Source organism: Drosophila willistoni (genome assembly GCF_018902025.1).
Source record: "Drosophila willistoni isolate 14030-0811.24 chromosome XL unlocalized genomic scaffold, UCI_dwil_1.1 Seg141, whole genome shotgun sequence".
NCBI classification, from domain to species: domain Eukaryota; kingdom Metazoa; phylum Arthropoda; class Insecta; order Diptera; family Drosophilidae; genus Drosophila; species Drosophila willistoni.
The window spans coordinates 5,427,546-5,449,735 of record NW_025814052.1 but is presented as its reverse complement, the minus strand read 5'-3'; the positions used below and the strand labels follow the sequence as shown (position 1 = coordinate 5,449,735).

The window sequence follows — 22,190 nt, the reverse complement described above, 5'->3', positions numbered from 1 at the left end:
AATAGTAATAATATATTTGATATATGTATATATATTTTTATGCATATATATTTTTGTATAGAGTTGTAAATATATGTATATAGTTAAGTCCTACACACACAAAAGTTATATAGAATTTTGTACGCATTAGCCAATTTCTTTACTAATTGATTATTTGTTCTAATCATCGTTTTTTTGTTTTTGTTTTGTTTTTTGTTTCGTTTTTTGGTGTTTTATCTGTTGGATTGCATTTGTTACTGTTTGATTAGCTAATTGCCGATTTGTTTTAACTATTCCATTTTGTTTTGCTTCCTATGTTTATTTGATGTTTTTCTTTTTCTCTTTTTTTTTTTTGTTTGTTTGTATATTTTTATATATATATTTGTATATATTTCAAATAAAAAACATAAGTTAGGTCTCCTCTACATACATACATATACACGCAATTACAGTATTTGAAAATTCGTTGTGTTGTATATTTAAAAGATTGCACAAAATATAGCAAGGGGCGTGGGGCACACACACAGAATGAAATTTAAGATTTTGGATACGCTAAACAAGATTTGAACGGAATTTCTTATTTTGTTTTTTTCTTTTCATTACATTTGGTATATTGGTGCAAGTTGAAGGTTTTTTTTTAATCTTTGCTTTTTCTTTAAAGTTTTTGTTTCGTTTTGTTTTTGTTTTTTTTTTTTTGTTTTTTTGGGATTAATATAATACATGCATAATATTTCTCAACTAATTGCTTCTTATGCGCAATATATGTGTATATATATCATTTATATAGTTCATATATCCGTATCCGTTGCTTTCATCTTATTGGCTTGGGCATCTCTATAGCATTAAAGCTAGTTAAATGTTATGTTTGTATGTATGTATGTATGTATGTATGTATCTTTATGTAGATAGGCGAATAGTGTATGATATTTATTCAGACCCATTTCGAAGTAGTAAGTAAGTAGTATTGGTTGTGAAATAAAAGGGGGTTTCCTCCAGCATAGGACGGAAATGAAACCCATTGCACTATTTAGTTGTTATGTGTATGTTGTGAGTGTGTGTGTGTGTGTGGTGAAACTAATAGTTAACCGGACGACGACCGCGTGGCTTTATTTTCTCCGATATCTGCCACATCTCCTCTTCGCCCATAAAGTCCTTAAAGTTCTCGAAGAAGCGTATGATTCGTTCATTTCGTCGAAATGGATAGGCACTGCATTAAAAGATGAGAGATATATATGAGAAATCTTGTGTAACAAATTGATTTATCATTATCGTTTACCATTTCTTAAAACGTTTCATATTCACAATAATATTGTATTGCTGCCAACGTTTGGAAAAATTAATGACGCCCTTGGACAGATAGTCCTGATTACCCACATGCACGAATGTCAGATCCTGTAGAACTAGACCGCTGTGGAATAAAAACCCATGAGATACATATATAATTGCCGTTTTGATTTGCCGTCTTGGCCACTTACATATAGGGTATGCAGGGTGGATTCGTTTCGGCCAAGGCTTGACGGTAGGCTCGAAAACTGGAACTGGAATCGATGAGTGTGCAAAATGAACGCACTTCCTCGGCAATGCCCTTTTGCCATTCCAATCTGTAGAAAATTTAAAGAATATAAAAATTCATTTCTCTTTCTCTCTCTCTCTGTCTATCTGTCTGACTGTCTCACTCACCTTCGTATGGGCCCCGAATCCAAGGCCGATAATAAAGCCAAATACGAATTATAATTGTTCATCTTGCGCAGATGTTTCATTATTTTGATAAACTTATTCACATGCTTCTCACGCTCCTTGGCATCCTGGAGACGCAGAATCTTGGATCGCGCCCAATAGGACATTTTGTTAAAGTGCTCGGTGAACTTATTGAGATTGGGCGATTTCTCCTCACACTGATCTTTGGCAAATAGTAATACTTCGGGTATCTCAATCTTTTGGAACAGTTTGGCATCCAAAAGTGTCATCTGTTCGGCAATGTCCAGCGACTTAAGATCGAGCAGGCTAATTTGGCTACCACAGCCATTGCCTGTTGGTCCTCCGCCGCCAGTGCCGAAACCGGTACCAAATCCCATGCCAGCCGCATGATCGGTATCGTTGAGGAAGCCATAGGTCTTTGGCTCCTTATAGAGATTGACTTTCTCCACAAATTTATTGTGCAGCAATTTGGCCTGATAGAGTTGGCTGGAGCAGATCAGTTGATAGACAAACTCCGCCAGCAAAATGAGTAGCTGACTGGTTAGATCTGTTGACCTAGAGGACAAAAAAGAATCCTATTAGGTAACACATAGAGGGAGGAGGGAATTTGGCTACTTACGTCAGATCATTGACTACGCGCACCAGCAGCGAGAAGGTCTCTTTGGCGGCCTTCTGTTTCTGGTCATGCACCTGACAGAAGAAGTATGTATAGCGATGGGTCAGCTTCTCGATCACATCGATCGGCTGAATGAAGGTGCGAAAGGTGGTGATGAAAGCCTCGCTGAATGCTGCACGAACAGAATGAATGGAGAATAGATGTGAATGGGTATGTTTATGGGAATGGGGGTTACGACGACGCTGATGATGTTTACCATTATCGGCGACTTTTTGCACACGACTCGCATGCACAATGAGGGCATCAATGTAACCGCCCTTGACCTCGGGACCATCTTCGTCCTTCTTTTTGAGTATTAAATATGGCGTTATATCGACTTCCTCAAGCATATTGACCAGCATTTCATCCGGCTCTTCCGACTCCTCTTCCTCATCCTCCTCCTCATCTTCGTCCTCATGTGCTTGCCGTCCATCACCTGGCGCTCCTTCTTGCTGATCCTCAAGCATTTTGGGTGTACTAATCGGCTGTTCATTGTCCTCATCATCATTGGGTCCCCTCGTCTCATTGGGCAGCTGATGTGAATGACAATAAAAAGTCTGACCATTGCCACCGACTCCAGAGACCGTTACAGCTGAATCACCAGACCCGGCAACATTCTCATTGCTATCAACTACGATCGTGGAGTGCGGTGGCATCTCTCCCTCTGTGGCCAACTCTTCTGACACTGTGGTCATACGGCTATTTCGCAGTCCGGAGCCATTCTCGCCAAGCGCTGGCTTTGGACTCGGGGGCGGTGTCGTAATTATTGTGGGCATTGCTGTCGCCGGCACCGCCGTCGTTGTCGATGTGGACATTGAGGGCTTGCGCTGCTTGTAATTCTTGGGCGGAAGAGCCGGCGGTGTTTCCATCTCCGGCGATAGTTCCTTGCTCATTTGCATAATACTATAAATTGAATATATAAAAACACATTAATGTTTCGTCCTTCGAATTTACTACAATATCACTTACTTCATCGTCTGGCTGTGGGTTATATTCCGACTAATGTTGCAGGCGTGCATTGTATGACGATGCTGCTCAATGGAACGCGTTGACGCCGAGCATATTTCCATGTAGGCCAAAACTGTGTGAGGATAAGTTAATAGCTGATTAGATTAAATTCGAAATATATATGTATTTAAGTTTATCTATTCAGCTAAAGAAGCGGTTTCCTAGGACGGGATACACATCATATGATCCTTTACATTCGGATTGCTTGGGGGTTTGGTTTGGTTTGTTAAGTATTTATATATATATATATATACACAGGTAGTAGAGCTAAAAATCCCTGATCCAAATGGACACACACAACCACACCACCATGTGGTCCGCATTACAACAAACAACAAAAACAAGTCCAACAAGGGACGCACAAAAAATAATATATATATGTATATGTTTATACATATATCCATTGATTCACATAGAATTTGGTACTTTTGGATTGGATTGGTTAAGCAAAAAACAAATGAAACAAAAACAATGAAAATAGTAGAGGAAACAATTCTGAAACATATAACACAAAAAATGATAATTTTAGATGCCAACCAAAAAAAAAGTAATGATATATACATATATATATGTATATATATATATATATATGTAGTAGCAGCGCAGCGCAGCAGGAGCAAATTTGTTAGAGGGAGCGGGGCGGCAGCGGCATCAGCAACATATCCATCATATCCTTTCCGATTCCGAAAGAATATCATGAGCTAATCACAAGCTTGGCCCAAGCCTTTTCAGTTATATTGTGTTGATGTATGTAAATTTTGGTTGTCTTTTGGTTGTTTTATTGATCTATTTATTGTTTTTTGTTTTTGTTTTTTTGGTTCCTCTAATAACACACACAGACTTACCCGAGAAGGCCACACTTTGAAACACTAGATGTTGATTGGAACGATAATTTAGATGGGTTAGAGTCTTACGTACAACAATTTGGCAAACTTTATCATTCGCCATACGGTTTGTGCTATAAATAAAGTTTCTAAACAAAATGCTTAACTGCTTTTTCTGGTTTTTTTTTTGTTTTGATTTTGGTTGACTAATTTATGAATGTGTGGGTGGTTCTTGATGATGCTTTTGTTGTTGTTGTTGTTGCAGGTCGTCTGAATTTGTTTCTGTTTTTTTTTTTTTAGTATGCTGAAGGATGAGTGAAGTTTGTCTGACAAGGATCACATTACATTAAATATGTATACATATATATCAATCATTCCAACGTTCAATGAATGATGAGCAATAATGAAGAAATTAATAATGAAACCAAATTTTCTTAATCTGAAAGCTTAAATAAGATTTAATGAGAATCTATTGGACCTACTCTCCTTTCTATGTAAGATATATACTAAAATTTTCTAATTTAATAGGTCAGGAAACAAAAATACGTTTTGTAAAACGATTTATGGGACTGTGGTCCATCCTAGTATTGAGAAGATGGTTTTTTTTTTATTAGAAGTCACCTGTTTTTGTTTAAAAAACTTTTATTTTCATACTAGATTAAAATACGACATGAAAAAGAATCACTCTGGAACGAAATAAGTCTCTAAAACGAGACGGGCACGACTAATCGATAAAGCTAATCGTTTATGATTGACAAAATTACTTAAGAAAGGAGTGAAAACTAATAAGATGAAGTGGTTCTAGGCAACTCATCAAAGAGACGTGGCTAGTGGAAAGCCACTTTCATTTATCAATATAAGCACGAGAAATTTATGACTACTTAATCAAAAAGAAGATTCGAAAAAGATACGTTTGCGTTTGAAATTCTATGAAATGCTAAGTGGTTGAATTACTATAATGGATTTATTTCAATATAAAGTAAAAACTAGTGGAAAATGTATAATTTTCTAGTACTTATCTGTTATTAGTTTATGTTTTTTGTTTGGAGTAAGGTTTAGTAAAAAGTAAAGGAAAGTAGGAAAGATTTAACAAGCTTATACTTGGATGTCTCCTTGGTAATACATCAAGTATAGAACCGAATCAGGAAATTATATTCGTTCGAAACGTCCTCTACATTTTATCACCATTATTATAGATAGATCGGATCAAATTAAGGATTATCAATCATAATCATTGAAATGTTTGTTATGCATTCAGAATATACAAAACTTGGTTTCCGAAAATGTTTGTTTATAAATAGGAAAGTTAAAAAATTAAGTGAGAGAGAGAGATTTATGTTGACTGTTCTGTGTGGGATGCGCTTAAAGGATTCAAATTGAATATACATAAACACATACACAGCAGACAAGCACACACATAAAACAAAGTACATATAAGGATTGTTTTAGATTTCAAAATTAAATACAATCCACATATGTAAAATACTCTTTATGTACATTGAAATATGTTAATGGTTATGAGAGAGAGATAGAGCAATAGAGAGAATTTACTAACCGCTTAGCATGGATTTTATCTATGCCAAGGCGGTCAAGTTATAACGCATGAGGATGAAGAGGATCATGCACACACACACACACACACACACACACACACACACAAACGATGAAAAATAAAATATAAATTACAAACACACACATCACGATACGAAGAAACGTAAAATATATGCATGTACATTTAATAGAAACCCATAGAAAAGGAAGAGAGAAAAAAAAAAAAACAAAATGGAAAAGTAAAATAAAACAAAAAAATTCCGTCACAAAGAAAACAAAATATGTGCTCATTTGGCGACTTTTTACTTACTGTGTTTCTTCTTCATTGGCAATGGTGGCGGCTCCTCAGCTAAATGGCGATCAAATGCCGTACAGCTGCTCGCAAAATGCGAATTTTGTGGCGGCTCAATGAGACTATGATGCTTGGAATGCCACTGATGTAACTGGGACGAAGACGAATGATGATTATGCTGATGATGATGCTGCTGATGCTGTTGTTGATGATGATGCAAACGATGATGATGATGCGGCGACATTTGCCTTAATTCAGCAATCTCTGCCCCCGAATCGTCCACCTCATCCATCATCAGGCTACCAGACTCATGACGCGTTAAAGTCCGCTGTATCTTTGGTGGCAAGGCAGGTGCCAATTCAGGCGAGGAACTGCTGTTAGTCTGCTCGTGTTCATAGCTAGTGCTAGTGCTGGTTGTAGTGGTGCTGCCACTGCTTGTTGTGGTTGTAGTGGATGTGTGTCGCTGATTTATTTGCTGATATTCACTGCTGCTTGCAGTTGTAGCTGCTGCTGCCGCTGTTGCTGTTGTTGTCGTCGTCGTCAATTCACTGCTACTACTGCCAAATGCAATCTCTGAATTGCTACTCGATGATTTTGTTGAGGATTGCACACTTTGGTCGGAGGAACGCTTTGATACACTTTGCGTGGAGGTGCGCAACGACATCATCGATACGAAACCTATGGAAAAAGTAAATATATGAGTGTGAAATCATCGTAATAAATAAAGAGAATAAGCAACTAATCAAACTAGCGACTATAGGTACACAGAAAGCAAAAGATAATAGGAGAACAAGATAAATAACTAAAATTATAAATAATAGCAAATATGTTATCAATCAATCAACGGAATGCAATCGTTAATGTAGAGCAAATTATCTTTTAAGCACCCATTCGATGTACATGGAGAAGGGGACGGGGGCGGGGAGGTAACGGATGTTTAAGTATTCTTAAAAAATTTCATTCACAACGAAACTAAAAAAAAGTTGCACATTGTTTGATTACTTAAACGGCTTTCGACTTGGACATCCAATCACATGATTACAATTCGAGGCAGAAATTCTTTACAGATATCAACTGAGATTTACACACATTTCGATTGCATTCTCTAGATTATATATTAACAGCAACAACAAAAGCAACACAAAAAGAAAAAACGAAGAAAATGACATCTTTTGAAGTACCCGATTCATTTGAATGACGATTGCTGGTTAGAATATCGGCTGCCTTACGCAGCTCCGTGTTGGTATCAGCAGCAGCACCTCCTGCCGGCAACGGCCCTGACATTTGGGCAGCGGTGGCACCTGCATTGGCCATAGATGCCATTGCCTTTGTATCCATTGTTGTTTCTGCATTGTGGGAGTCGGAATTGGATTGTGCTAAATGGTCAATGGTTGTACAATACTCACTGTAGCTAATTAATTTATCCACATCGTCATCGAGCTGATGAAGTGATTGTTTTGCCGCTGTTGATTTCATTTGGAGCAGTTGCTGTTGCTGCTGCTGCAGTAGTTGCTGATGTTGCTGGTGATCCTCCTCATCGCGTGAATGATTCAGGGAAGAGTCGAAGGAGCATTGGCTATTCTCATCTGGTGAGCGTGATCGTACCGATAGTCTAGAATTAGAATGAGTTGATGTTGTTAGTGATGGGGAGTGGAGGAATTCACTGGGGCTTACCGATCCACACCATAGTTTAAGAGCGAGAAATTTGAGCTACAGTCCAAATCCGAATTGAGACTAATATTATGCGATTGGGTATAGGGCAACGGACTGGCTTGGTTCGAGGTGGATGCGGTGGTAGATGATGAGGAATTGCCGCCGCCCGTCTGTTGTGATTGCTGGCTTCGCCGCTTTGGCGGCAACGGTGGGGGATTGCTAACCCGATTGGGCAGCGGCGGTTTCGGCGGTGGACTTGTGTCGCGTAATATGCTCTCAGTGCTATGCGATCCTCGCATGGGATTCCCATTGCTCTGCTCGAGTATATCGCGTTCTTTGGGCGTTAATGCTATATCCGGCAGCGATGTACGCTGGGCCACAGCGGCTGCTGCCGCTGCATCGGCAGAGACTCGCATATTGGCTACGGAGTTGGAGGTGCAGGCTGCAGACCCGGCGGTGGATGCAGCAACGGCGCCCATTATTTCAGCAGCCGCTCCAATGCCACCCAGACCAGGGCCACCGTAACGAAAAGCGCATTGATCCTGCTCTTTTAGTTTGCCCTGTGCCAATGTCACGAGATTCTATGAAAAGGAATAATCAATTATGATTGGGTTGGATAAAGTTTAAAGGGGGTTACGGAGTAACTTACTCGAACTGCATCTTCAAGTAGATCGATAACCTCGCGCACATTCTCATTACTCAAGGAGGCACACTCCCCGCTCTCCTCACTAAGCATCACCTCGTCGCAGAGTTTAATGAGTTTACCCAAAGATTGGGATACCTGCTGTGTGGCTGAGCTCATAATGGCACTATTCTCGTTTAATGTATACGATTGTATAACTATCGAAATTGATTACAAATTAGGATTTCGAATCATTATAATGATTATCTCATCTAGCTACTTACCCGAATACATGCTGGCTATGGTCTCCAGTATAACTGTTCCATTGCCTGGCAAAACTTCCAGCTTCTTCTTGAGTATAACATCACGAAAATGCTTAAGGGCATTCGATATATCCTTGACATGCGTTTCCAATGTTTGCGTGGAACGCTGCACCTCCTCGGTGGTTGGCGGCGGTTTAGCTGATCCATGTTTTGCCCTTGGCGAATGCGGTGAGTGGGATCGTCCCAGCGTATTGTTGGTGGTACGCATCAATGAGATCTTTTCGATTAGATCGTCCTTAAAGGAACGCGCTCTACGCGCTAATTTTGTTCCCTTTAAACTGTTCTTATGTCCCGATGATCCCGTTGTTGTCGTCGGCGGTGCTGGCGGTACACCACTTCCTACTCCAACCCGTTCACTTTGCGGCGGCGGTGTACCCGAAAGATTGGATGCCGATTGTGTGGCTTGAGTTGCTGAGTAAGTGCCGCTATTGATGCTATTATTGCTACTACTGCTACAGCCGCCGACTCCAACTCCTCCTCCGCTGCCCACTCCAACGCCCCCCGTGCAATTGTTGGGCGTGGATGGAGAACTGATGCTGCCGTCTAAATGTGATGAAAAGACGATGATTGAACAATCATTAGCATAAAACACATTTATCATACATATGTATATATTCATTAGGGACATTCATTATGATTCACATTCGATTAAAAATTCTTATTAATTTTTCTCCCCCCTTTCCAAGTTATTATTATAATTATTACTACTCTCATTTGGAATCATAATAAACTTGTTACTCATTGTAAAGTTCTTGCCCACTCAAAGTACGATAATATTCTTCACATATATATTCATTTCCCGATTTGCAATCAACTTAATTGAAACAGAAATGACAAATTCTCAAATTTCGCGAGAAACATTTTGATATCGAAGTGTATGTATGTATATAATGACGCTCTGTAAAATCTCAGATTTACTTTTAAGAACATTTTAGACAACTTTTCAATTATGTTGAAAATGCAATATGCAATCAAAAATGTTTCAAAATTATGATTTTGAAACTTTTAAAAGCACGTTTAAAAAAATTTTTGCCTTTGAAATAATTTTATTTTGAAAGATTGACCTCGAGCATTAAAGCCGGCTCGAGGTTTGACTAAAATTTTAAAAATATGTAAACAAAAAATATACTTTAAAAATACACAATATAAAGATCCAATCGTTCTGTGCGCCCCGAAGTTCTTTTGCGGTTAGGTCACCCCCCTCACCTTCCCCTAAATTCGATACGGTGTGCAAATATAATAATTTTTTTATTCTTTCGGAATCATTTTAAAATTTTAGAGATTTTTTATTCGATAAGTAGAAGTTAACTTTAAATATATGCATTATGTGTACAGGATCTAGGCGGTGGAAATTAGCTCCCAAAAGTATGCAATAAGCCGACCAAGAATTCGATTTTTGAAACATATAAAGAAGTTTTGAAAAATTCTCCGAATGAAAAAAATTCTAAAATCAAGCGTTGGTTGTACACAATTTTTAAGTTAGGAGACATACATACGAAAAGCTAGAAACTTTTCCCAATAATTGAACACTTTCAGCCTATTGCATACTTAAAGGAGCTTATTTTCCCCATTTCACAGTCTGAACCTCTAGGTTGTTTATTAGGTATACTCGATACTGGTTCGATCAAGACTTAACCTGCTATTGAAATGCACCGTTAAGTTTTAGCTTTAGTATTGATATCGGATCGTTTCAATGAGTAGCGAGTAGTAGGATAGGGGTAGGAGGCAACAACAAAAACGATTATTAAAATTGTTTTAAAATCTTATTAATTTTCGAAATATGTACAATCCATTATATTGTATTTTCTTTTTGTTTTTTTTTTTTTGTGAGTAAACAAAATGCAAATGATTTACATATTCAATAGAGATTTGCATGACTCGGGGGAAAAAAAGAAGTAAATTATCGTATGCTTAACAATCCGTGTGGGAGTGTGTGTGTGTGTGTGTGTGTGAAGTGGGGGAAAGGGAGCATCACCCGTATCCAGACACGAACAGACACACAATGTACATAGAGTGGGTGGTTCGAGAGAGAAACGGAAGAAGAAGAGAAGGGTGCAACTGACACTTGTTTTTTTTTTTTCTTATGTTTTATTTTGTTTCAATGATCGCGCGCGCAACTTTCACTTACAATACATCACATTCTTGACCATGGGCAGGGACTGGTTCATGGGCATGGGCATTACTGTTGTACCAATCGATGATGATGATGAAGGTGATGATGTTGTGGCTGCTGTTGTTGTTGTTGTTGGCAATACCAAACGTGGCAATTTTTTATATTTACGTCGTCTATAACATTTGATGTTATGCAGTGTCTTGCCATTGCTGTTGCTGTTGTTGTTATTATTGTTGTTGCTATCAAGCGGTGACCATGATTGCCGTTGACGGGATGAATCTGGCGACCAATCATCATCATGATGATGATGTTCATGTTGATCATTATGATTGTGCTGATGATCATGTTGATCTTGCTTCAGCGTATATGAATACGCCGATGAATAGAAACGCCAACGTTCGGCCAAGGCACAGTCTCTCAAAAAAGATTCATCGAATTGTGGCATTGTTGCATAACATCAACAAAAACAACATTTATGACAACAACAACAACACCTCACGAGACGACAAATGCATAACAAACTTAATTAAACTCCTCGCCGCTCCCCTTTTCGCCTTCAGCCAGCCCCGCGCCGCCGCCGGCTACTAATTATTTCAATGTTGTCAAATTGCAAAATATTTCGGTTTTTTTTGTCTTTTGGCAACTTTTTTTCTCAATGGCTTTTTTTTCACTTGTTGTTTTTTATATATTTTTTTTGATTAAACAAAATCACAATAATATATAATGAAAAATAAAAAAACAACAAAAAACGGAAAGAAAACTATAAATGGATTTGAATATTGTATTTTTAGCTTGCTGTCGTCAGCTGTCAACGTTGCCGACGATGTTGTCCACGACTGGAAAGCGCACTGAACTATGAACAAAATAATAATAAAAACAACAAAAAAAAATCCGCAAACGGGCAAACCACCAGTCGAAGGTGTCCGAGAGTCCGAGAGACTATGAAGCGACGGAGATGGAGACGGAGACCCGCTAACGGCAATGGCAACACATTAACAGCAAGCAGCAACAGCAGCAGCAGCAACGCCATCATCATCATCGTCATCATCATCATCATTATCATCAAGGCAGAGTACAGTGGAACACTTTCAGACACACTTTACTATACTCAGCAATACTCTTTAAATTTAGGGGTCAGCTAATTTTTGAATTTTAGGAAAGGAAAGGGATTTATGGAAATAATATGCACATCCTATGTACATTAGTTATTTCAAAAAATTTCTACATGTATCAAGAAATCGACCTGCAAAAACTTGCCCATTGTTCAGAGTGAAAGAAGAGCATTAAAATATGGCACCTTGCGTCTCAACTATCGTCGCCTACACAAGCAAACCGTCCCGCTCTTCCATCAACCAATATGCCGCTAATCATGCTCGCTCTCTCTTCTCTCTCTCTCTCTCTTGAGCTTTCGGTGTCTATTTGTTACTCTCCTTTCGGCTCTCAACGTTTACAACTAACTCTCTGTGTGAAGGAACCTCTAGCTAGCTAGCTGCCGCATTTCTTCTTTCTCTCTTATCAATCAGCTGCTGTTGCTGCTGCCGCACACCTGAATGAGCTTCAGCCTCAGTTGGTTGGGAAGGGGAAGAAAACAGAGGGGGTGGGTGGGGTTGAGAGTTAAGCAAGATGTGAAAGAGAAGAAGCAGTTACCTCTGGGCGGATTTCTACAATTTGCAAGTGCCGTGCTATGTTGTTGTTGTTGTTGTTGTTGTTGTTGCTGCTGTTCGGTGGTCGTGACTTGCCTTGGAAATGAGCTAGCCAGAGAGTTGAAGGTGGCACAAGCAACGGGTACAAGTAAATACACACACACACACATACATATGTACACCATATGGCGGCACATATAGACAAGGACTTACATATGCATATACATACATATGGATGTATTTATGGATGCATGTATGTACACATATTTTACATAGAGAAAAATCAGTAAATCAGTTTACCAAATATATTTCAAAATTAAATTTTTCACATTTTTGTAGCTTATCAAAAGTATTCAATTCTAGTGAATTGAGACTTGGGTATATACCCTATTAGGCACAAATCGTTTATCAAAATCTTTTTACTTGGCGCACTAGCGCACCCAGCTGCCAGTAATGTCTAAGTACTGCTTTCAGTTCTTGACAAAATTGTTAGATTGAAAGATATTGATTACATAATTCAATAAATATATCATGATTTGTTTATATTTAGTTCATAAGAAAAATATGTTATTGAGGGCAAATATTTTTGTATTAACTGTGCAAAGATCTCACTTTACATGGGGCACTGTTGCACTTTCCGTCACTCTGTGCCAAATTTGGTTTTATGTACCTTAGATGTTTGTTTCCAATTACCATGTACTAAGCGGGCGCGCGCGCGCCTGTTGTTAACCATCGGTTTGTTGCCACATTAAAACTCACTTGAAGTCACGTTCACCCAATTAATTGGCATACAAAAAGAAAACCTAGTCTCCTCCGATAACCAAAGAAGTCACTTTGCATGATTTTGGAAATTGGATCAGGCAACGGGCCAACGGAGCCAGTTTTCGCTTCGATCAAATTCTGGTTCTAACACAACAACAAAAAGTGGGCTAGGCGGATTTTAAGTGACTGTCAAATGCCAAAAGATGCCAACAATTTGGCACACACCCGAACATAATGATGATGATGATGATGATCATCATCATCATCAGAAATCCCACTTCATTATGCTGTTTGACTACAAATCGCGGGCTTTTAGCTTGACCAATATTTGCAAATTGAACGGCCGGCTATGAAGACCGCGAAACTGTCTGACCAGTTGGTGGGTTTAACCAGTTTTCAAGAGGGAGAGACAAAGAGAGAGAGAGACAAATAAAGTGAAAGACCAAAATAGATAAAAAGAGAGAGAGAGAGAGAGAGAGCGGGAGGTTGGCGAAATGTGAAATGAAAACAAATACACAGATAAACAATTTGCACAAAGCGCAAAATGTGAAATATTTCATGAATGAGCACAAGCCAAGCCAAAAATAATAATAATAATAATAATAATAAATGTATAAAAACGCGACCCATGGAATTTTCATGGAATGTGGTATATACATACATATATATATATATGTATGGTTTCTACAATTATAACGATCGTAATACTATAATTTTACACTCAACAAAACTCTCTATGGTCGCTCTCTGGGAACAACTATGGGGTTGCAAGGGTTGGATTAACTACATGACATAATCTCTGATGCGAAAACAAAAGACAATTAAATTATACAATTTGTCATTAACAAACGGAAAACTAACCAAAAACGATCTAAAACGACATGGAAAGTACCCTAAAAGGTTTCAATATCTTGTTTAGACTTTAAACGATCCCACATAAACTATTCTTGTACTTAATAATAACTAAACTAATCAATAGTCTAGTCATTTGAGACATTTGCGCACTTTCTTTTTAAATACCAACAAAAAATGTACACTTAAATGGGGTAAAACATGATTTTAGTTGTTATTCTAGAATCTAGATCGTTTTCCGATATAGTGCAGCGTAATCTTCAAGTCGGCTTAACGAATTTGACTAGCGCAGTGCAAACAGTGTGGACAACAGGGCGTATGATGATTTGGTTAGTTGTAGTCCAGTTCATGTCACTTTTTTGATGACTAACTTATTGAGATGCCCTCGTAGGTTGCATTCAAAGGCGAATGCATAATCTGAGCTGCGGCTTTGGGGCATACTATGTTCATGCCGTAGCCCATGGGGGGTGCACATGGAGTATGTATTTCGAACCCTTTTTATGTATGACTGTTATGATGACGTCATGGCAGGTGCGGTCATCAAGCAAATATTTGCTCGCCCTTGGTTCTGCCAGTCAGACAGTGAGTTAGTCAGTCAGTCCGTCAGTACAATTGGCTTCCCTTCCCCCACCCTTTTCTTCATACACACACACACACACACACACTGGCACACACAGGAAGAGAATCAAAACAACACATACAATTCCATTGAATTCATCATACCTATAAGTAGCCTTCTTTCTTTTCTGTCAATGATTACTCATTGAGGCAAAAATTCTCAAATCGAATATCTTACAAATGTATAACAAATTTTCACACTTTTACACATATGAAGAGAAGAAGTACGTGTGTTTGTTCTTAAAAAAAACAACAACTTTAAATTTATAGAAACTTTTCTTCTTTTTTGTTTTTTTGTGCTAAAATAAAGCCTTTCGTCACGATGTTTGCCGGGCAACGGTTAGATAACTTTTGAGCAGCTCTCGTCGTCATAATTAATAATGTGCTATAAACAAAAAAGAAGAAAAAAATACACAAACACACACACACAACAAAAAAGAAAGAAGAAACTCGCAACGCACAAACGAAAACGAAACTACATTACACGATGAAGTGAGTGAGTGAGCGAGGGAGGAGGAGGAGGAGGGCGGGGGGGTTTGAGAATGAAGCATAGAAAACAAAAGCGAGACTGAAACATTGAGCCTACTAAGAGAATTCCACCATGATGATGATGACGACGTTTGTCGTGACTCCAAAATGCCTAAACAGTCTCTATGTGTGTGTGGGTGGGTCTAGACTCCAGAGAGAGAAAGAGGGAGAGCGAGAGAGAGAGACAAAGTGGGGGCATCATGCATACGTCACCCACAACTGAAGCTTGTGTTCTATAAAAATAAACACTCATCAGAAATAGTAGTAGCAAAAGTAGTAGCCGCCATCCAAAGAGGAAAGAAAACAAATTTTTATTGCAACCACAAAAAGGATATTTTATGCATTTATGCTTCCAATGTGAATAAACTTGGAGATGCTAAGGGATGATAATGAGGTGGAGGGCACAGTGGTGGGGATAATACGTCTTCAACATGGAAATTTGAGTAGTTTGAAAGGTCAATAATTGTTAGGGAAAAGACAATTTCCCTTAGGAGGAAGCTTGGAAGGAATCCCGTGTGGATTGCTTGGATGACTCTACCCCAAACTAATTTGTGTGTTGTAAAGAAGCTTCTAATTCTAATTATTAGAGAAAAACAAGGCCTCAAAGTGGCAAAGCCAACACTCAACAGCAATGCAACAATTGCAGGTTTCATAAATGTATATTAGAGTGTCCTTCAAAACTTAAAGTGAGGGCAAAATTATCGAATTTACCTCCCAAAAACTAACCTTTTTAATGGATTAAGCAGAATCGAAGTCTGATTGATACCGGAAGGCCATTGATATCTAAGTTCGTTGGAGGATTATTTGTATGAGCTTCCAACATTTAATGATCCTTGATTACAAATGGGGTTATCTAGCTTTATCTTTTGTCTGGATTATTGAAAGGATGTGATAAGCAAAAGAGTGTCTTTAATCTCAGTCTCTAACAATAACTTTACAGGTCCTGTCAATCGATGACAATCATTAAGGACTGACTAAAGCTTATACAACATCTCATACATAAATACTTATAACATGTGAAGTTATACCTAAAATTGGTGCAAAATTACCTAGTCCATGAGGTGAATGCTCTTTCTTTGACTTTCGTCAGGAGTTAAAAGAAATATAAATGAATAAATTTTTAAATAAACATATTTATATATGATAAAGGCTATATAACTAACTGTCCAATGGACGACACGCTTCAGATGCTCACAGAATGAAAGTTTTGCACCAAAAGAAAACTTCACGCCATGTTGAGTGAAGTCCAGAAGAAGAAAGCCGCCACAGCAACAATAGAAAATGTGTGTGTGAGGAGAGGGAAGAGGTAAACAATTATGACATAGATGGTTGGATGGTTGGTTGGTTGGGCGACGACGACGACGACGACGACATGAAAATGAAATCTATAGGAAAGCAAAAGTGCAGAATGGCAATTGTGTAAGTGAAAAGCATAAACATAAAGAGTTAAAAAGGCAGCCACAATCAAAGTTGACACAAACAAAACACACAAAGAAACATACACACACACATAAGCAGGGAAAGCGCCAACCATGTCATAGATACGTGACCATACGTGACCACATACATATATATATGTATGTATATGAATCAACTGTAGACCTACTACCTATATCTAGTGTGTCTACTGTTTATAGTCTAAAGTCTAACTTAAAGAGTCAAAGATTTCACTTAGAGCCCGTAATTTCATCTCTCCAAAGCAGAGAGAGAGATTTATAACACAAACTTATGGGTCTTCTAAAAGATGCCACAATTTCTCACTTAAGCCCAAAAGGGCTTAAAGAAAGGGCTGTAGAAGGAGGGGCCATCCCCCCTCCATTTAAGATTGTCAAGTCAATAAGGTGAGAAATCAAAAAAGAGTTTCATATGACTATAGCTTAAAATAGATAGATAGTTCTAAAGATCGTATATAATAAATGGTACGATTAAAATGCATAAATTTAAATTAAACAATTTCTAAAACCTTTTTTACATTTTCTGTTTAACTTTTTGAATTAAACCTTTAAGCCATTCAGGACAAGTGTTGACTATAGGGTCAGGATACCTAGGACCTTAAAATTTATGTGTCATCAAATATTTGTAAAGTTTCGCTAAGAAAATCTTACTAAGCACACTTAAAAGTTCCACAAAAATTAAAAAAATATATAAAATAATTAGAAAAAACTACAACTAGGAAAACTTTTATCTGTTTTTAATTTTTAAATTTAAATCAAATTAATTATAGTGAACCTTAATTCACATTCAAAGTCGGCAAAGATATAGTTTTAATAAACAAGTTTTAGTTTTTTTTTTCTTATTTCCATTTGTTTGTTGTAATTTAAAAATTTTGAGTGAGTTTATTAAGCTAAATTTAAACTCTGAAGGCAAAAGGAAACTTCATAATTTCAAAGCCTTTCAAAAGGACAAAAAAAGGAATGTAATTGAAAATTTGTCAATAGATGGGGACTTTGGACATGGAAATATTTGACATTATTTTTCCTTGTTTCCTGTTCATAGACGAGGAGAGGCATCTATTGTTGCGTTATATATGTATGTATGTGGGTGTGGGGCGGGTGGGTCCAATCCATTGATGGTGCCCGTAGTGCTTGGTTGGTTGCCTATTCAAATTTGCCTCGGCTTTTGTTAAATCCAAATGAGTTTTTCCAACTAAAGCTCGACGTTAGTTGGACAAATTCTGTTACCTCTAGAAACAAAGAAGACTTTGGGCATATCGAGGATACGCAAGGATACACAGAGAGCGAGAGAGAGAGAGAGAGAAAGAAACAGAAAGAGGGTTACATGAATATATGTATGTCCTACACCTACACACACAAAAAATTTTAATTTAATTTCAAGTGTTGGCAGGCAACAGGTGACAGCATCGTTTTCTGTGTGTGTGTGTGTGAAACTCCAAGTGAAAGCACACACACACACACATTTCTTTTTATGTATGTATGGGAAGCAAGCAAATGTTCAATCAATAACAATTAAACACAAAAACCCTTTTCATCTCCATCAAACTTTCCCCCTTCTCCTTTCTTCACCCCACCTTACCCCTAATTCCACTTTTAATCTTGGAAAGCAGAACAACAACAACAACAACAACAAATGCTCGAAAATGGCAAAATATCACACACACAACATTCACAATAATGCTAAACGTTGTGGACATGTGTTGAAATAGACGACGACAACTTTTAGCTAGATTAGATTAGATATCATACAGAGGTATGTATTATGTACATATATGAACATTTTACTATCCATGATATATGTATAGATGATATACATATGTATGAATGTATGTGCGGACAAAAAACAAGCTATCTATATCCCAAAGCACTCGAAATTAGCAATTGGCGAATCAACAATCAATTGAACCAGCATCCGGTATAACGATAATCAATTTGGCCAATTTCAAAATCAGTTTATCATTTTCAAGTGGCCAATAATAATAATAATAATAATAATACATAGTATTCTTTTTTCATTCTTTCCATTCCAAATCTATCTGGCATTCGGAAAATTGCAATGCTGCAATCATACTTGAGATCGTTTCGTTTCATCTAGTTTATAAGCAGAAAAGCGTTTTTTTTTTCCATATAAATTCCCGCACGAGCAATGAGAATTTTGTGATACCCTAACCCCCCCTTCTCTTGCTATCACTCTATCCCTCTCCCTTTCTTACTATAAAGATAACAATTTTCATTCGCTTTGTCTGACAACTTGATCCCAAGGTCAATTACTTGAGAAAATAATTCATAAATTATGTGTGTAGTTAGTTAGTCAGGGTGGAAACAAGAATGGAAGGAGAAAGGGAATGGTGGGGGACAGGGGGCGGGGAATACATACTCATATTAGTGGATCCATTTACTCCATTAGTTAGATCAGAGGCATCATCAGCGCTAGCTGCACGATTGAATGGACGTGGTTTGCGATTCTTAAAGCGCAAACGCAATTCAGTGTTCAGAACGCGCATGGTTACAAGATCCCTCCCAGAGCCCCTCGGGGTGCCCCTTTTCCTTTCCCTAAATACGGCCGGAAATAGATGGAATAGTGCTTTTGGTTGGCTTTTATTTTGACTTTATTTGTGTTGGGAATTGGAGCAAACGCCTCAATGATCACAACTGCGTAACATATGTATCACTTGAAATCGGTATAGTATCGGTTGATCATTATGATAAATATATTGGGGATACACACACACACACACACACACAGAAACAAGAACACACAAAAGAAAAAATAGTTTCAAACGAAAGCGTTTTAGGGCTTATAATCGATATGACATTGGAATTGCGCCAGATCGTCAGATAGAGAGAGAGAGAAAGGGAGAGAGGTTGATATATAAACTATGTGATATCACTCTCAATTGGGGCGGGTCACGCGCGTTCGTATTTTTTAATTTAAATTTGTATTATTGTTATTTTTTATTTTTATTTTTTTTGGCGATCAATTCCGTTCCGTTCCGTTCTGACCCACCGTTGATGTGAAAATTTCGCTAACGACTGAGCGGTGCGCTCACGCTCAACTCGGTAAGCGTCAGTTAGGGACGCGTCCGCCCGTTTGTCTGTCTGTCTGCGCTCTCCGTCAGTCAGTTAGTCAGTCAGTCAGTCAGTCAGCTAGGTTAGTTCAGAGCGATGAGCTAGCTGCTAGCTTACTATGAGGAGCGTGTTGTGTGTTGTTATTGTTATTTTTACAATCTAATCGGTAGCCAATGGGCGGCCCACGGCCCGCTGAGCACAGCGTAGCAGCAGCAGCAGCAGCCGCAGCCGTTGCACAGTGGAGCATTTGCTTGTAAAAATTGCATTCATTTTTGATCTACTCAATGATAGTGTTTAAGTTTATACGAATTTAATCCTTTTTGTCGTCAAAAATTGTTGTTTTCCAAATTAATTATCAAATATTAAATGAGGAATGGGGTATTTCTCTTTCGAGCGATCTTTTCTATGGCCTCTTTATATTTCAGTGATTTCCGATTTTTCGCAATTTTCATACTTTATTCCAGCCCAGAAGCTTTTAAATGGGGTGCGTTATTGGTTCGATCAAGTATATGACATGCATATACATATATCGGAAATGTGTGCTTCTCTGGGTTCTATATATAAAATCTTAAGACTTGAAAAAGTAAATTTTATTTTGACTACTACAAGTTTTATCAAAATGAGCCCACTGTGCGACGTCGCTTGACAAGTTGAGCGAGGCAAAGTGCCCGCCACTTGACTTCTCCTCCACTCACACACATACATCACTCCGGTGTGTGTGTGTGTGTGTGTTCGTCATTGTTATAATAATTGTGTGTTGGTAGTGTTATCAAAGCAAAGCTGATGGAAAAAAGCTTATCAAATCTAAAATAAACTATAAACGCCGAGCTACAAACTGAATCTTGCCCCCTCCCCCCATTCCTTAATACACTTATAATTAACTTTTAATATGTATAAAAATAACTAAACAAAAAAAGGACTTGGCAAATAAATCTGTCTATCATCACAATCATCACGTTTTCTTTCAGTGTATAATAATGTCTTATCATTTGCGTTAATTAAGTCGTTTAATTGAAACACTTTCGAGTAGTTTACCCCATTTATTATCTCCTCACTTAATTCGACCAAGAAGATCAGATGATCATGCAGATATGTATGTGTGTGTGGAGGGGAGTGAGGGATTAAGTTACTACATAATTACATTTCGCTTTTTGTTATCAATATATGTATTTTGCCATCGTTTGATCTATCAGATATTGGGGATGATGAATTTATATATGTTTTATCTAAGTGTTGTTTTAGCTGGTGTACGGGACGGAAATGGATCGTGCATATCGACATTTAGTGGTAACATTACATTCTTGGGGATAGGAAATTAACCCTTATGATCCGCCTTAAAAGAGAGTTGGTTCTGTCTAAGGAGTTTTTACTGTACTACAAATACAGTTTGGCCAACCTGTCGTAGGACGTTAAAATCGTAATAAATTGATTAAACGATAAATTACTTAAATATTCTTCGAAAAGTAGAGAAAAAGGAGAGGGAAAGAGACACAGAGAGAGATGGCGATATAATTTGGTTTGATTATATGTCGCCGGAGTAGATTATAATTTGTAAATAACATTTATGTTTACGGTTATTATGGTACTTCAATATACATATGTAAGTACATACATACATTCATACATAGAGGTACATATGCATGTATGCACATGTACATACTTACATACATATGTACATATGTGGTGTTTCCCATTCATACATACTTCCATTCATTTTTGTACATCATCATGTTAGCTTTAGAAGTCATTTTTTTTGTTTGTGTAGCCCAAAAACATTAAAAAAAAAACACAGACACACACACATATACACACGGAGAGAAAACAAAATTAAAGTTGTATACAGGCAATTTTTGGTGTGTTTTTTTCCTTCTTTTTTGTTCGAAGGCGGACTAAAAATAAACTTGTTGACAGCCACAAAACGAGGCAGAGGCAAAGGAAATGTGCGTAAGTTGAGCATGCATATACACACACACATACGTAGATGGGTGTATTAACACAAATTAAATAACAAAAACAAAAAAAAAAAACAAATCAAAATAGAAATACACAAAAGTCACTGCCGGCTGTGCATGGAAATTGTTTCATACATTCATGTATGTAGTATGTACATCGGCATATTAATCTACATAGGTATATGAATGTATTATGAATATCCTGGCATATCCTGGCCTGGTCTGGACCCTGTCCTATCCTGGCCCACACACACACACACTCGCACGTACACACGCACAACTCTTATTTTGTTTGTATTTGTGTATGTGTGCGTGCGTATGAGAGAGAAATTTTCCCCGTTTAGTTTGTATTGGTGGAATAGAGAGAGTGTGGGCAAACATACACATTTCCGACTGCGACTCCGACTCCTTTTCACAATTTTTTGTTGATGCACATTTACAATTGATCAGAATGCATAATACCGTTGCGTTGCATTGTTGTTAATTCTAGCACGTAATCTTAACATTGCAAAACACACACACAAAAACAACACACACAAGTTTCGAGTTTTAATTTCAATAAATTTATAAATCAGGGATGGCAAACATAAGTGT

General features: G+C 37.8%; 1 protein-coding gene across 9 annotated transcripts; it reads right to left on the bottom strand.

The window, feature by feature from the left end:
* Positions 1-734: 734 nt before the first annotated feature.
* On the bottom strand, positions 735-22,144 carry LOC6648950 (guanine nucleotide-releasing factor 2). 9 transcript variants are annotated; one of them, XM_023179439.2, is made up of 14 exons: positions 21,980-22,144; positions 8,567-9,148; positions 8,310-8,500; positions 7,682-8,241; positions 7,414-7,619; positions 7,189-7,353; positions 6,026-6,685; positions 4,186-4,209; positions 3,302-3,413; positions 2,297-3,235; positions 1,660-2,232; positions 1,455-1,580; positions 1,256-1,387; positions 735-1,186 (listed from the first exon to the last, which is right to left on the bottom strand). In XM_023179439.2, the coding sequence occupies exons 1-14, from the start codon at positions 21,981-21,983 to the stop codon at positions 1,054-1,056; spliced, it is 4,407 nt and encodes a 1,468-aa protein (XP_023035207.1). In that variant the 5' UTR covers positions 21,984-22,144; the 3' UTR covers positions 735-1,053. The 9 variants fall into 9 exon arrangements, with proteins under 9 accessions (XP_023035207.1, XP_023035206.1, XP_023035211.1 ...); XM_023179438.2 differs by lacking the exon at positions 21,980-22,144 and adding an exon at positions 18,953-19,197; XM_023179443.2 differs by lacking the exons at positions 7,189-7,353; positions 21,980-22,144 and adding an exon at positions 18,953-19,196 and having other exon boundaries at positions 2,297-2,465; positions 2,550-3,235.
* Between the last annotated feature and the right edge of the window lie 46 nt (positions 22,145-22,190).

Bases quoted from the DNA above. Each gene is read 5' to 3' on its own strand.
- LOC6648950 (XM_023179438.2), bottom strand. From the start codon at position 19,079: ATGCGCGTTCTGAACACTGAATTGCGTTTGCGCTTTAAGAATCGCAAA. The intron at 8,242-8,309 runs GTAAGTTACTCC...TCCTTTTCATAG, and splicing joins TACTTGAAGATGCAGTTCGA to AATCTCGTGACATTGGCACA. The intron at 1,388-1,454 runs GTAAGTGGCCAA...TTTATTCCACAG, and splicing joins CCACCCTGCATACCCTATAT to CGGTCTAGTTCTACAGGATC.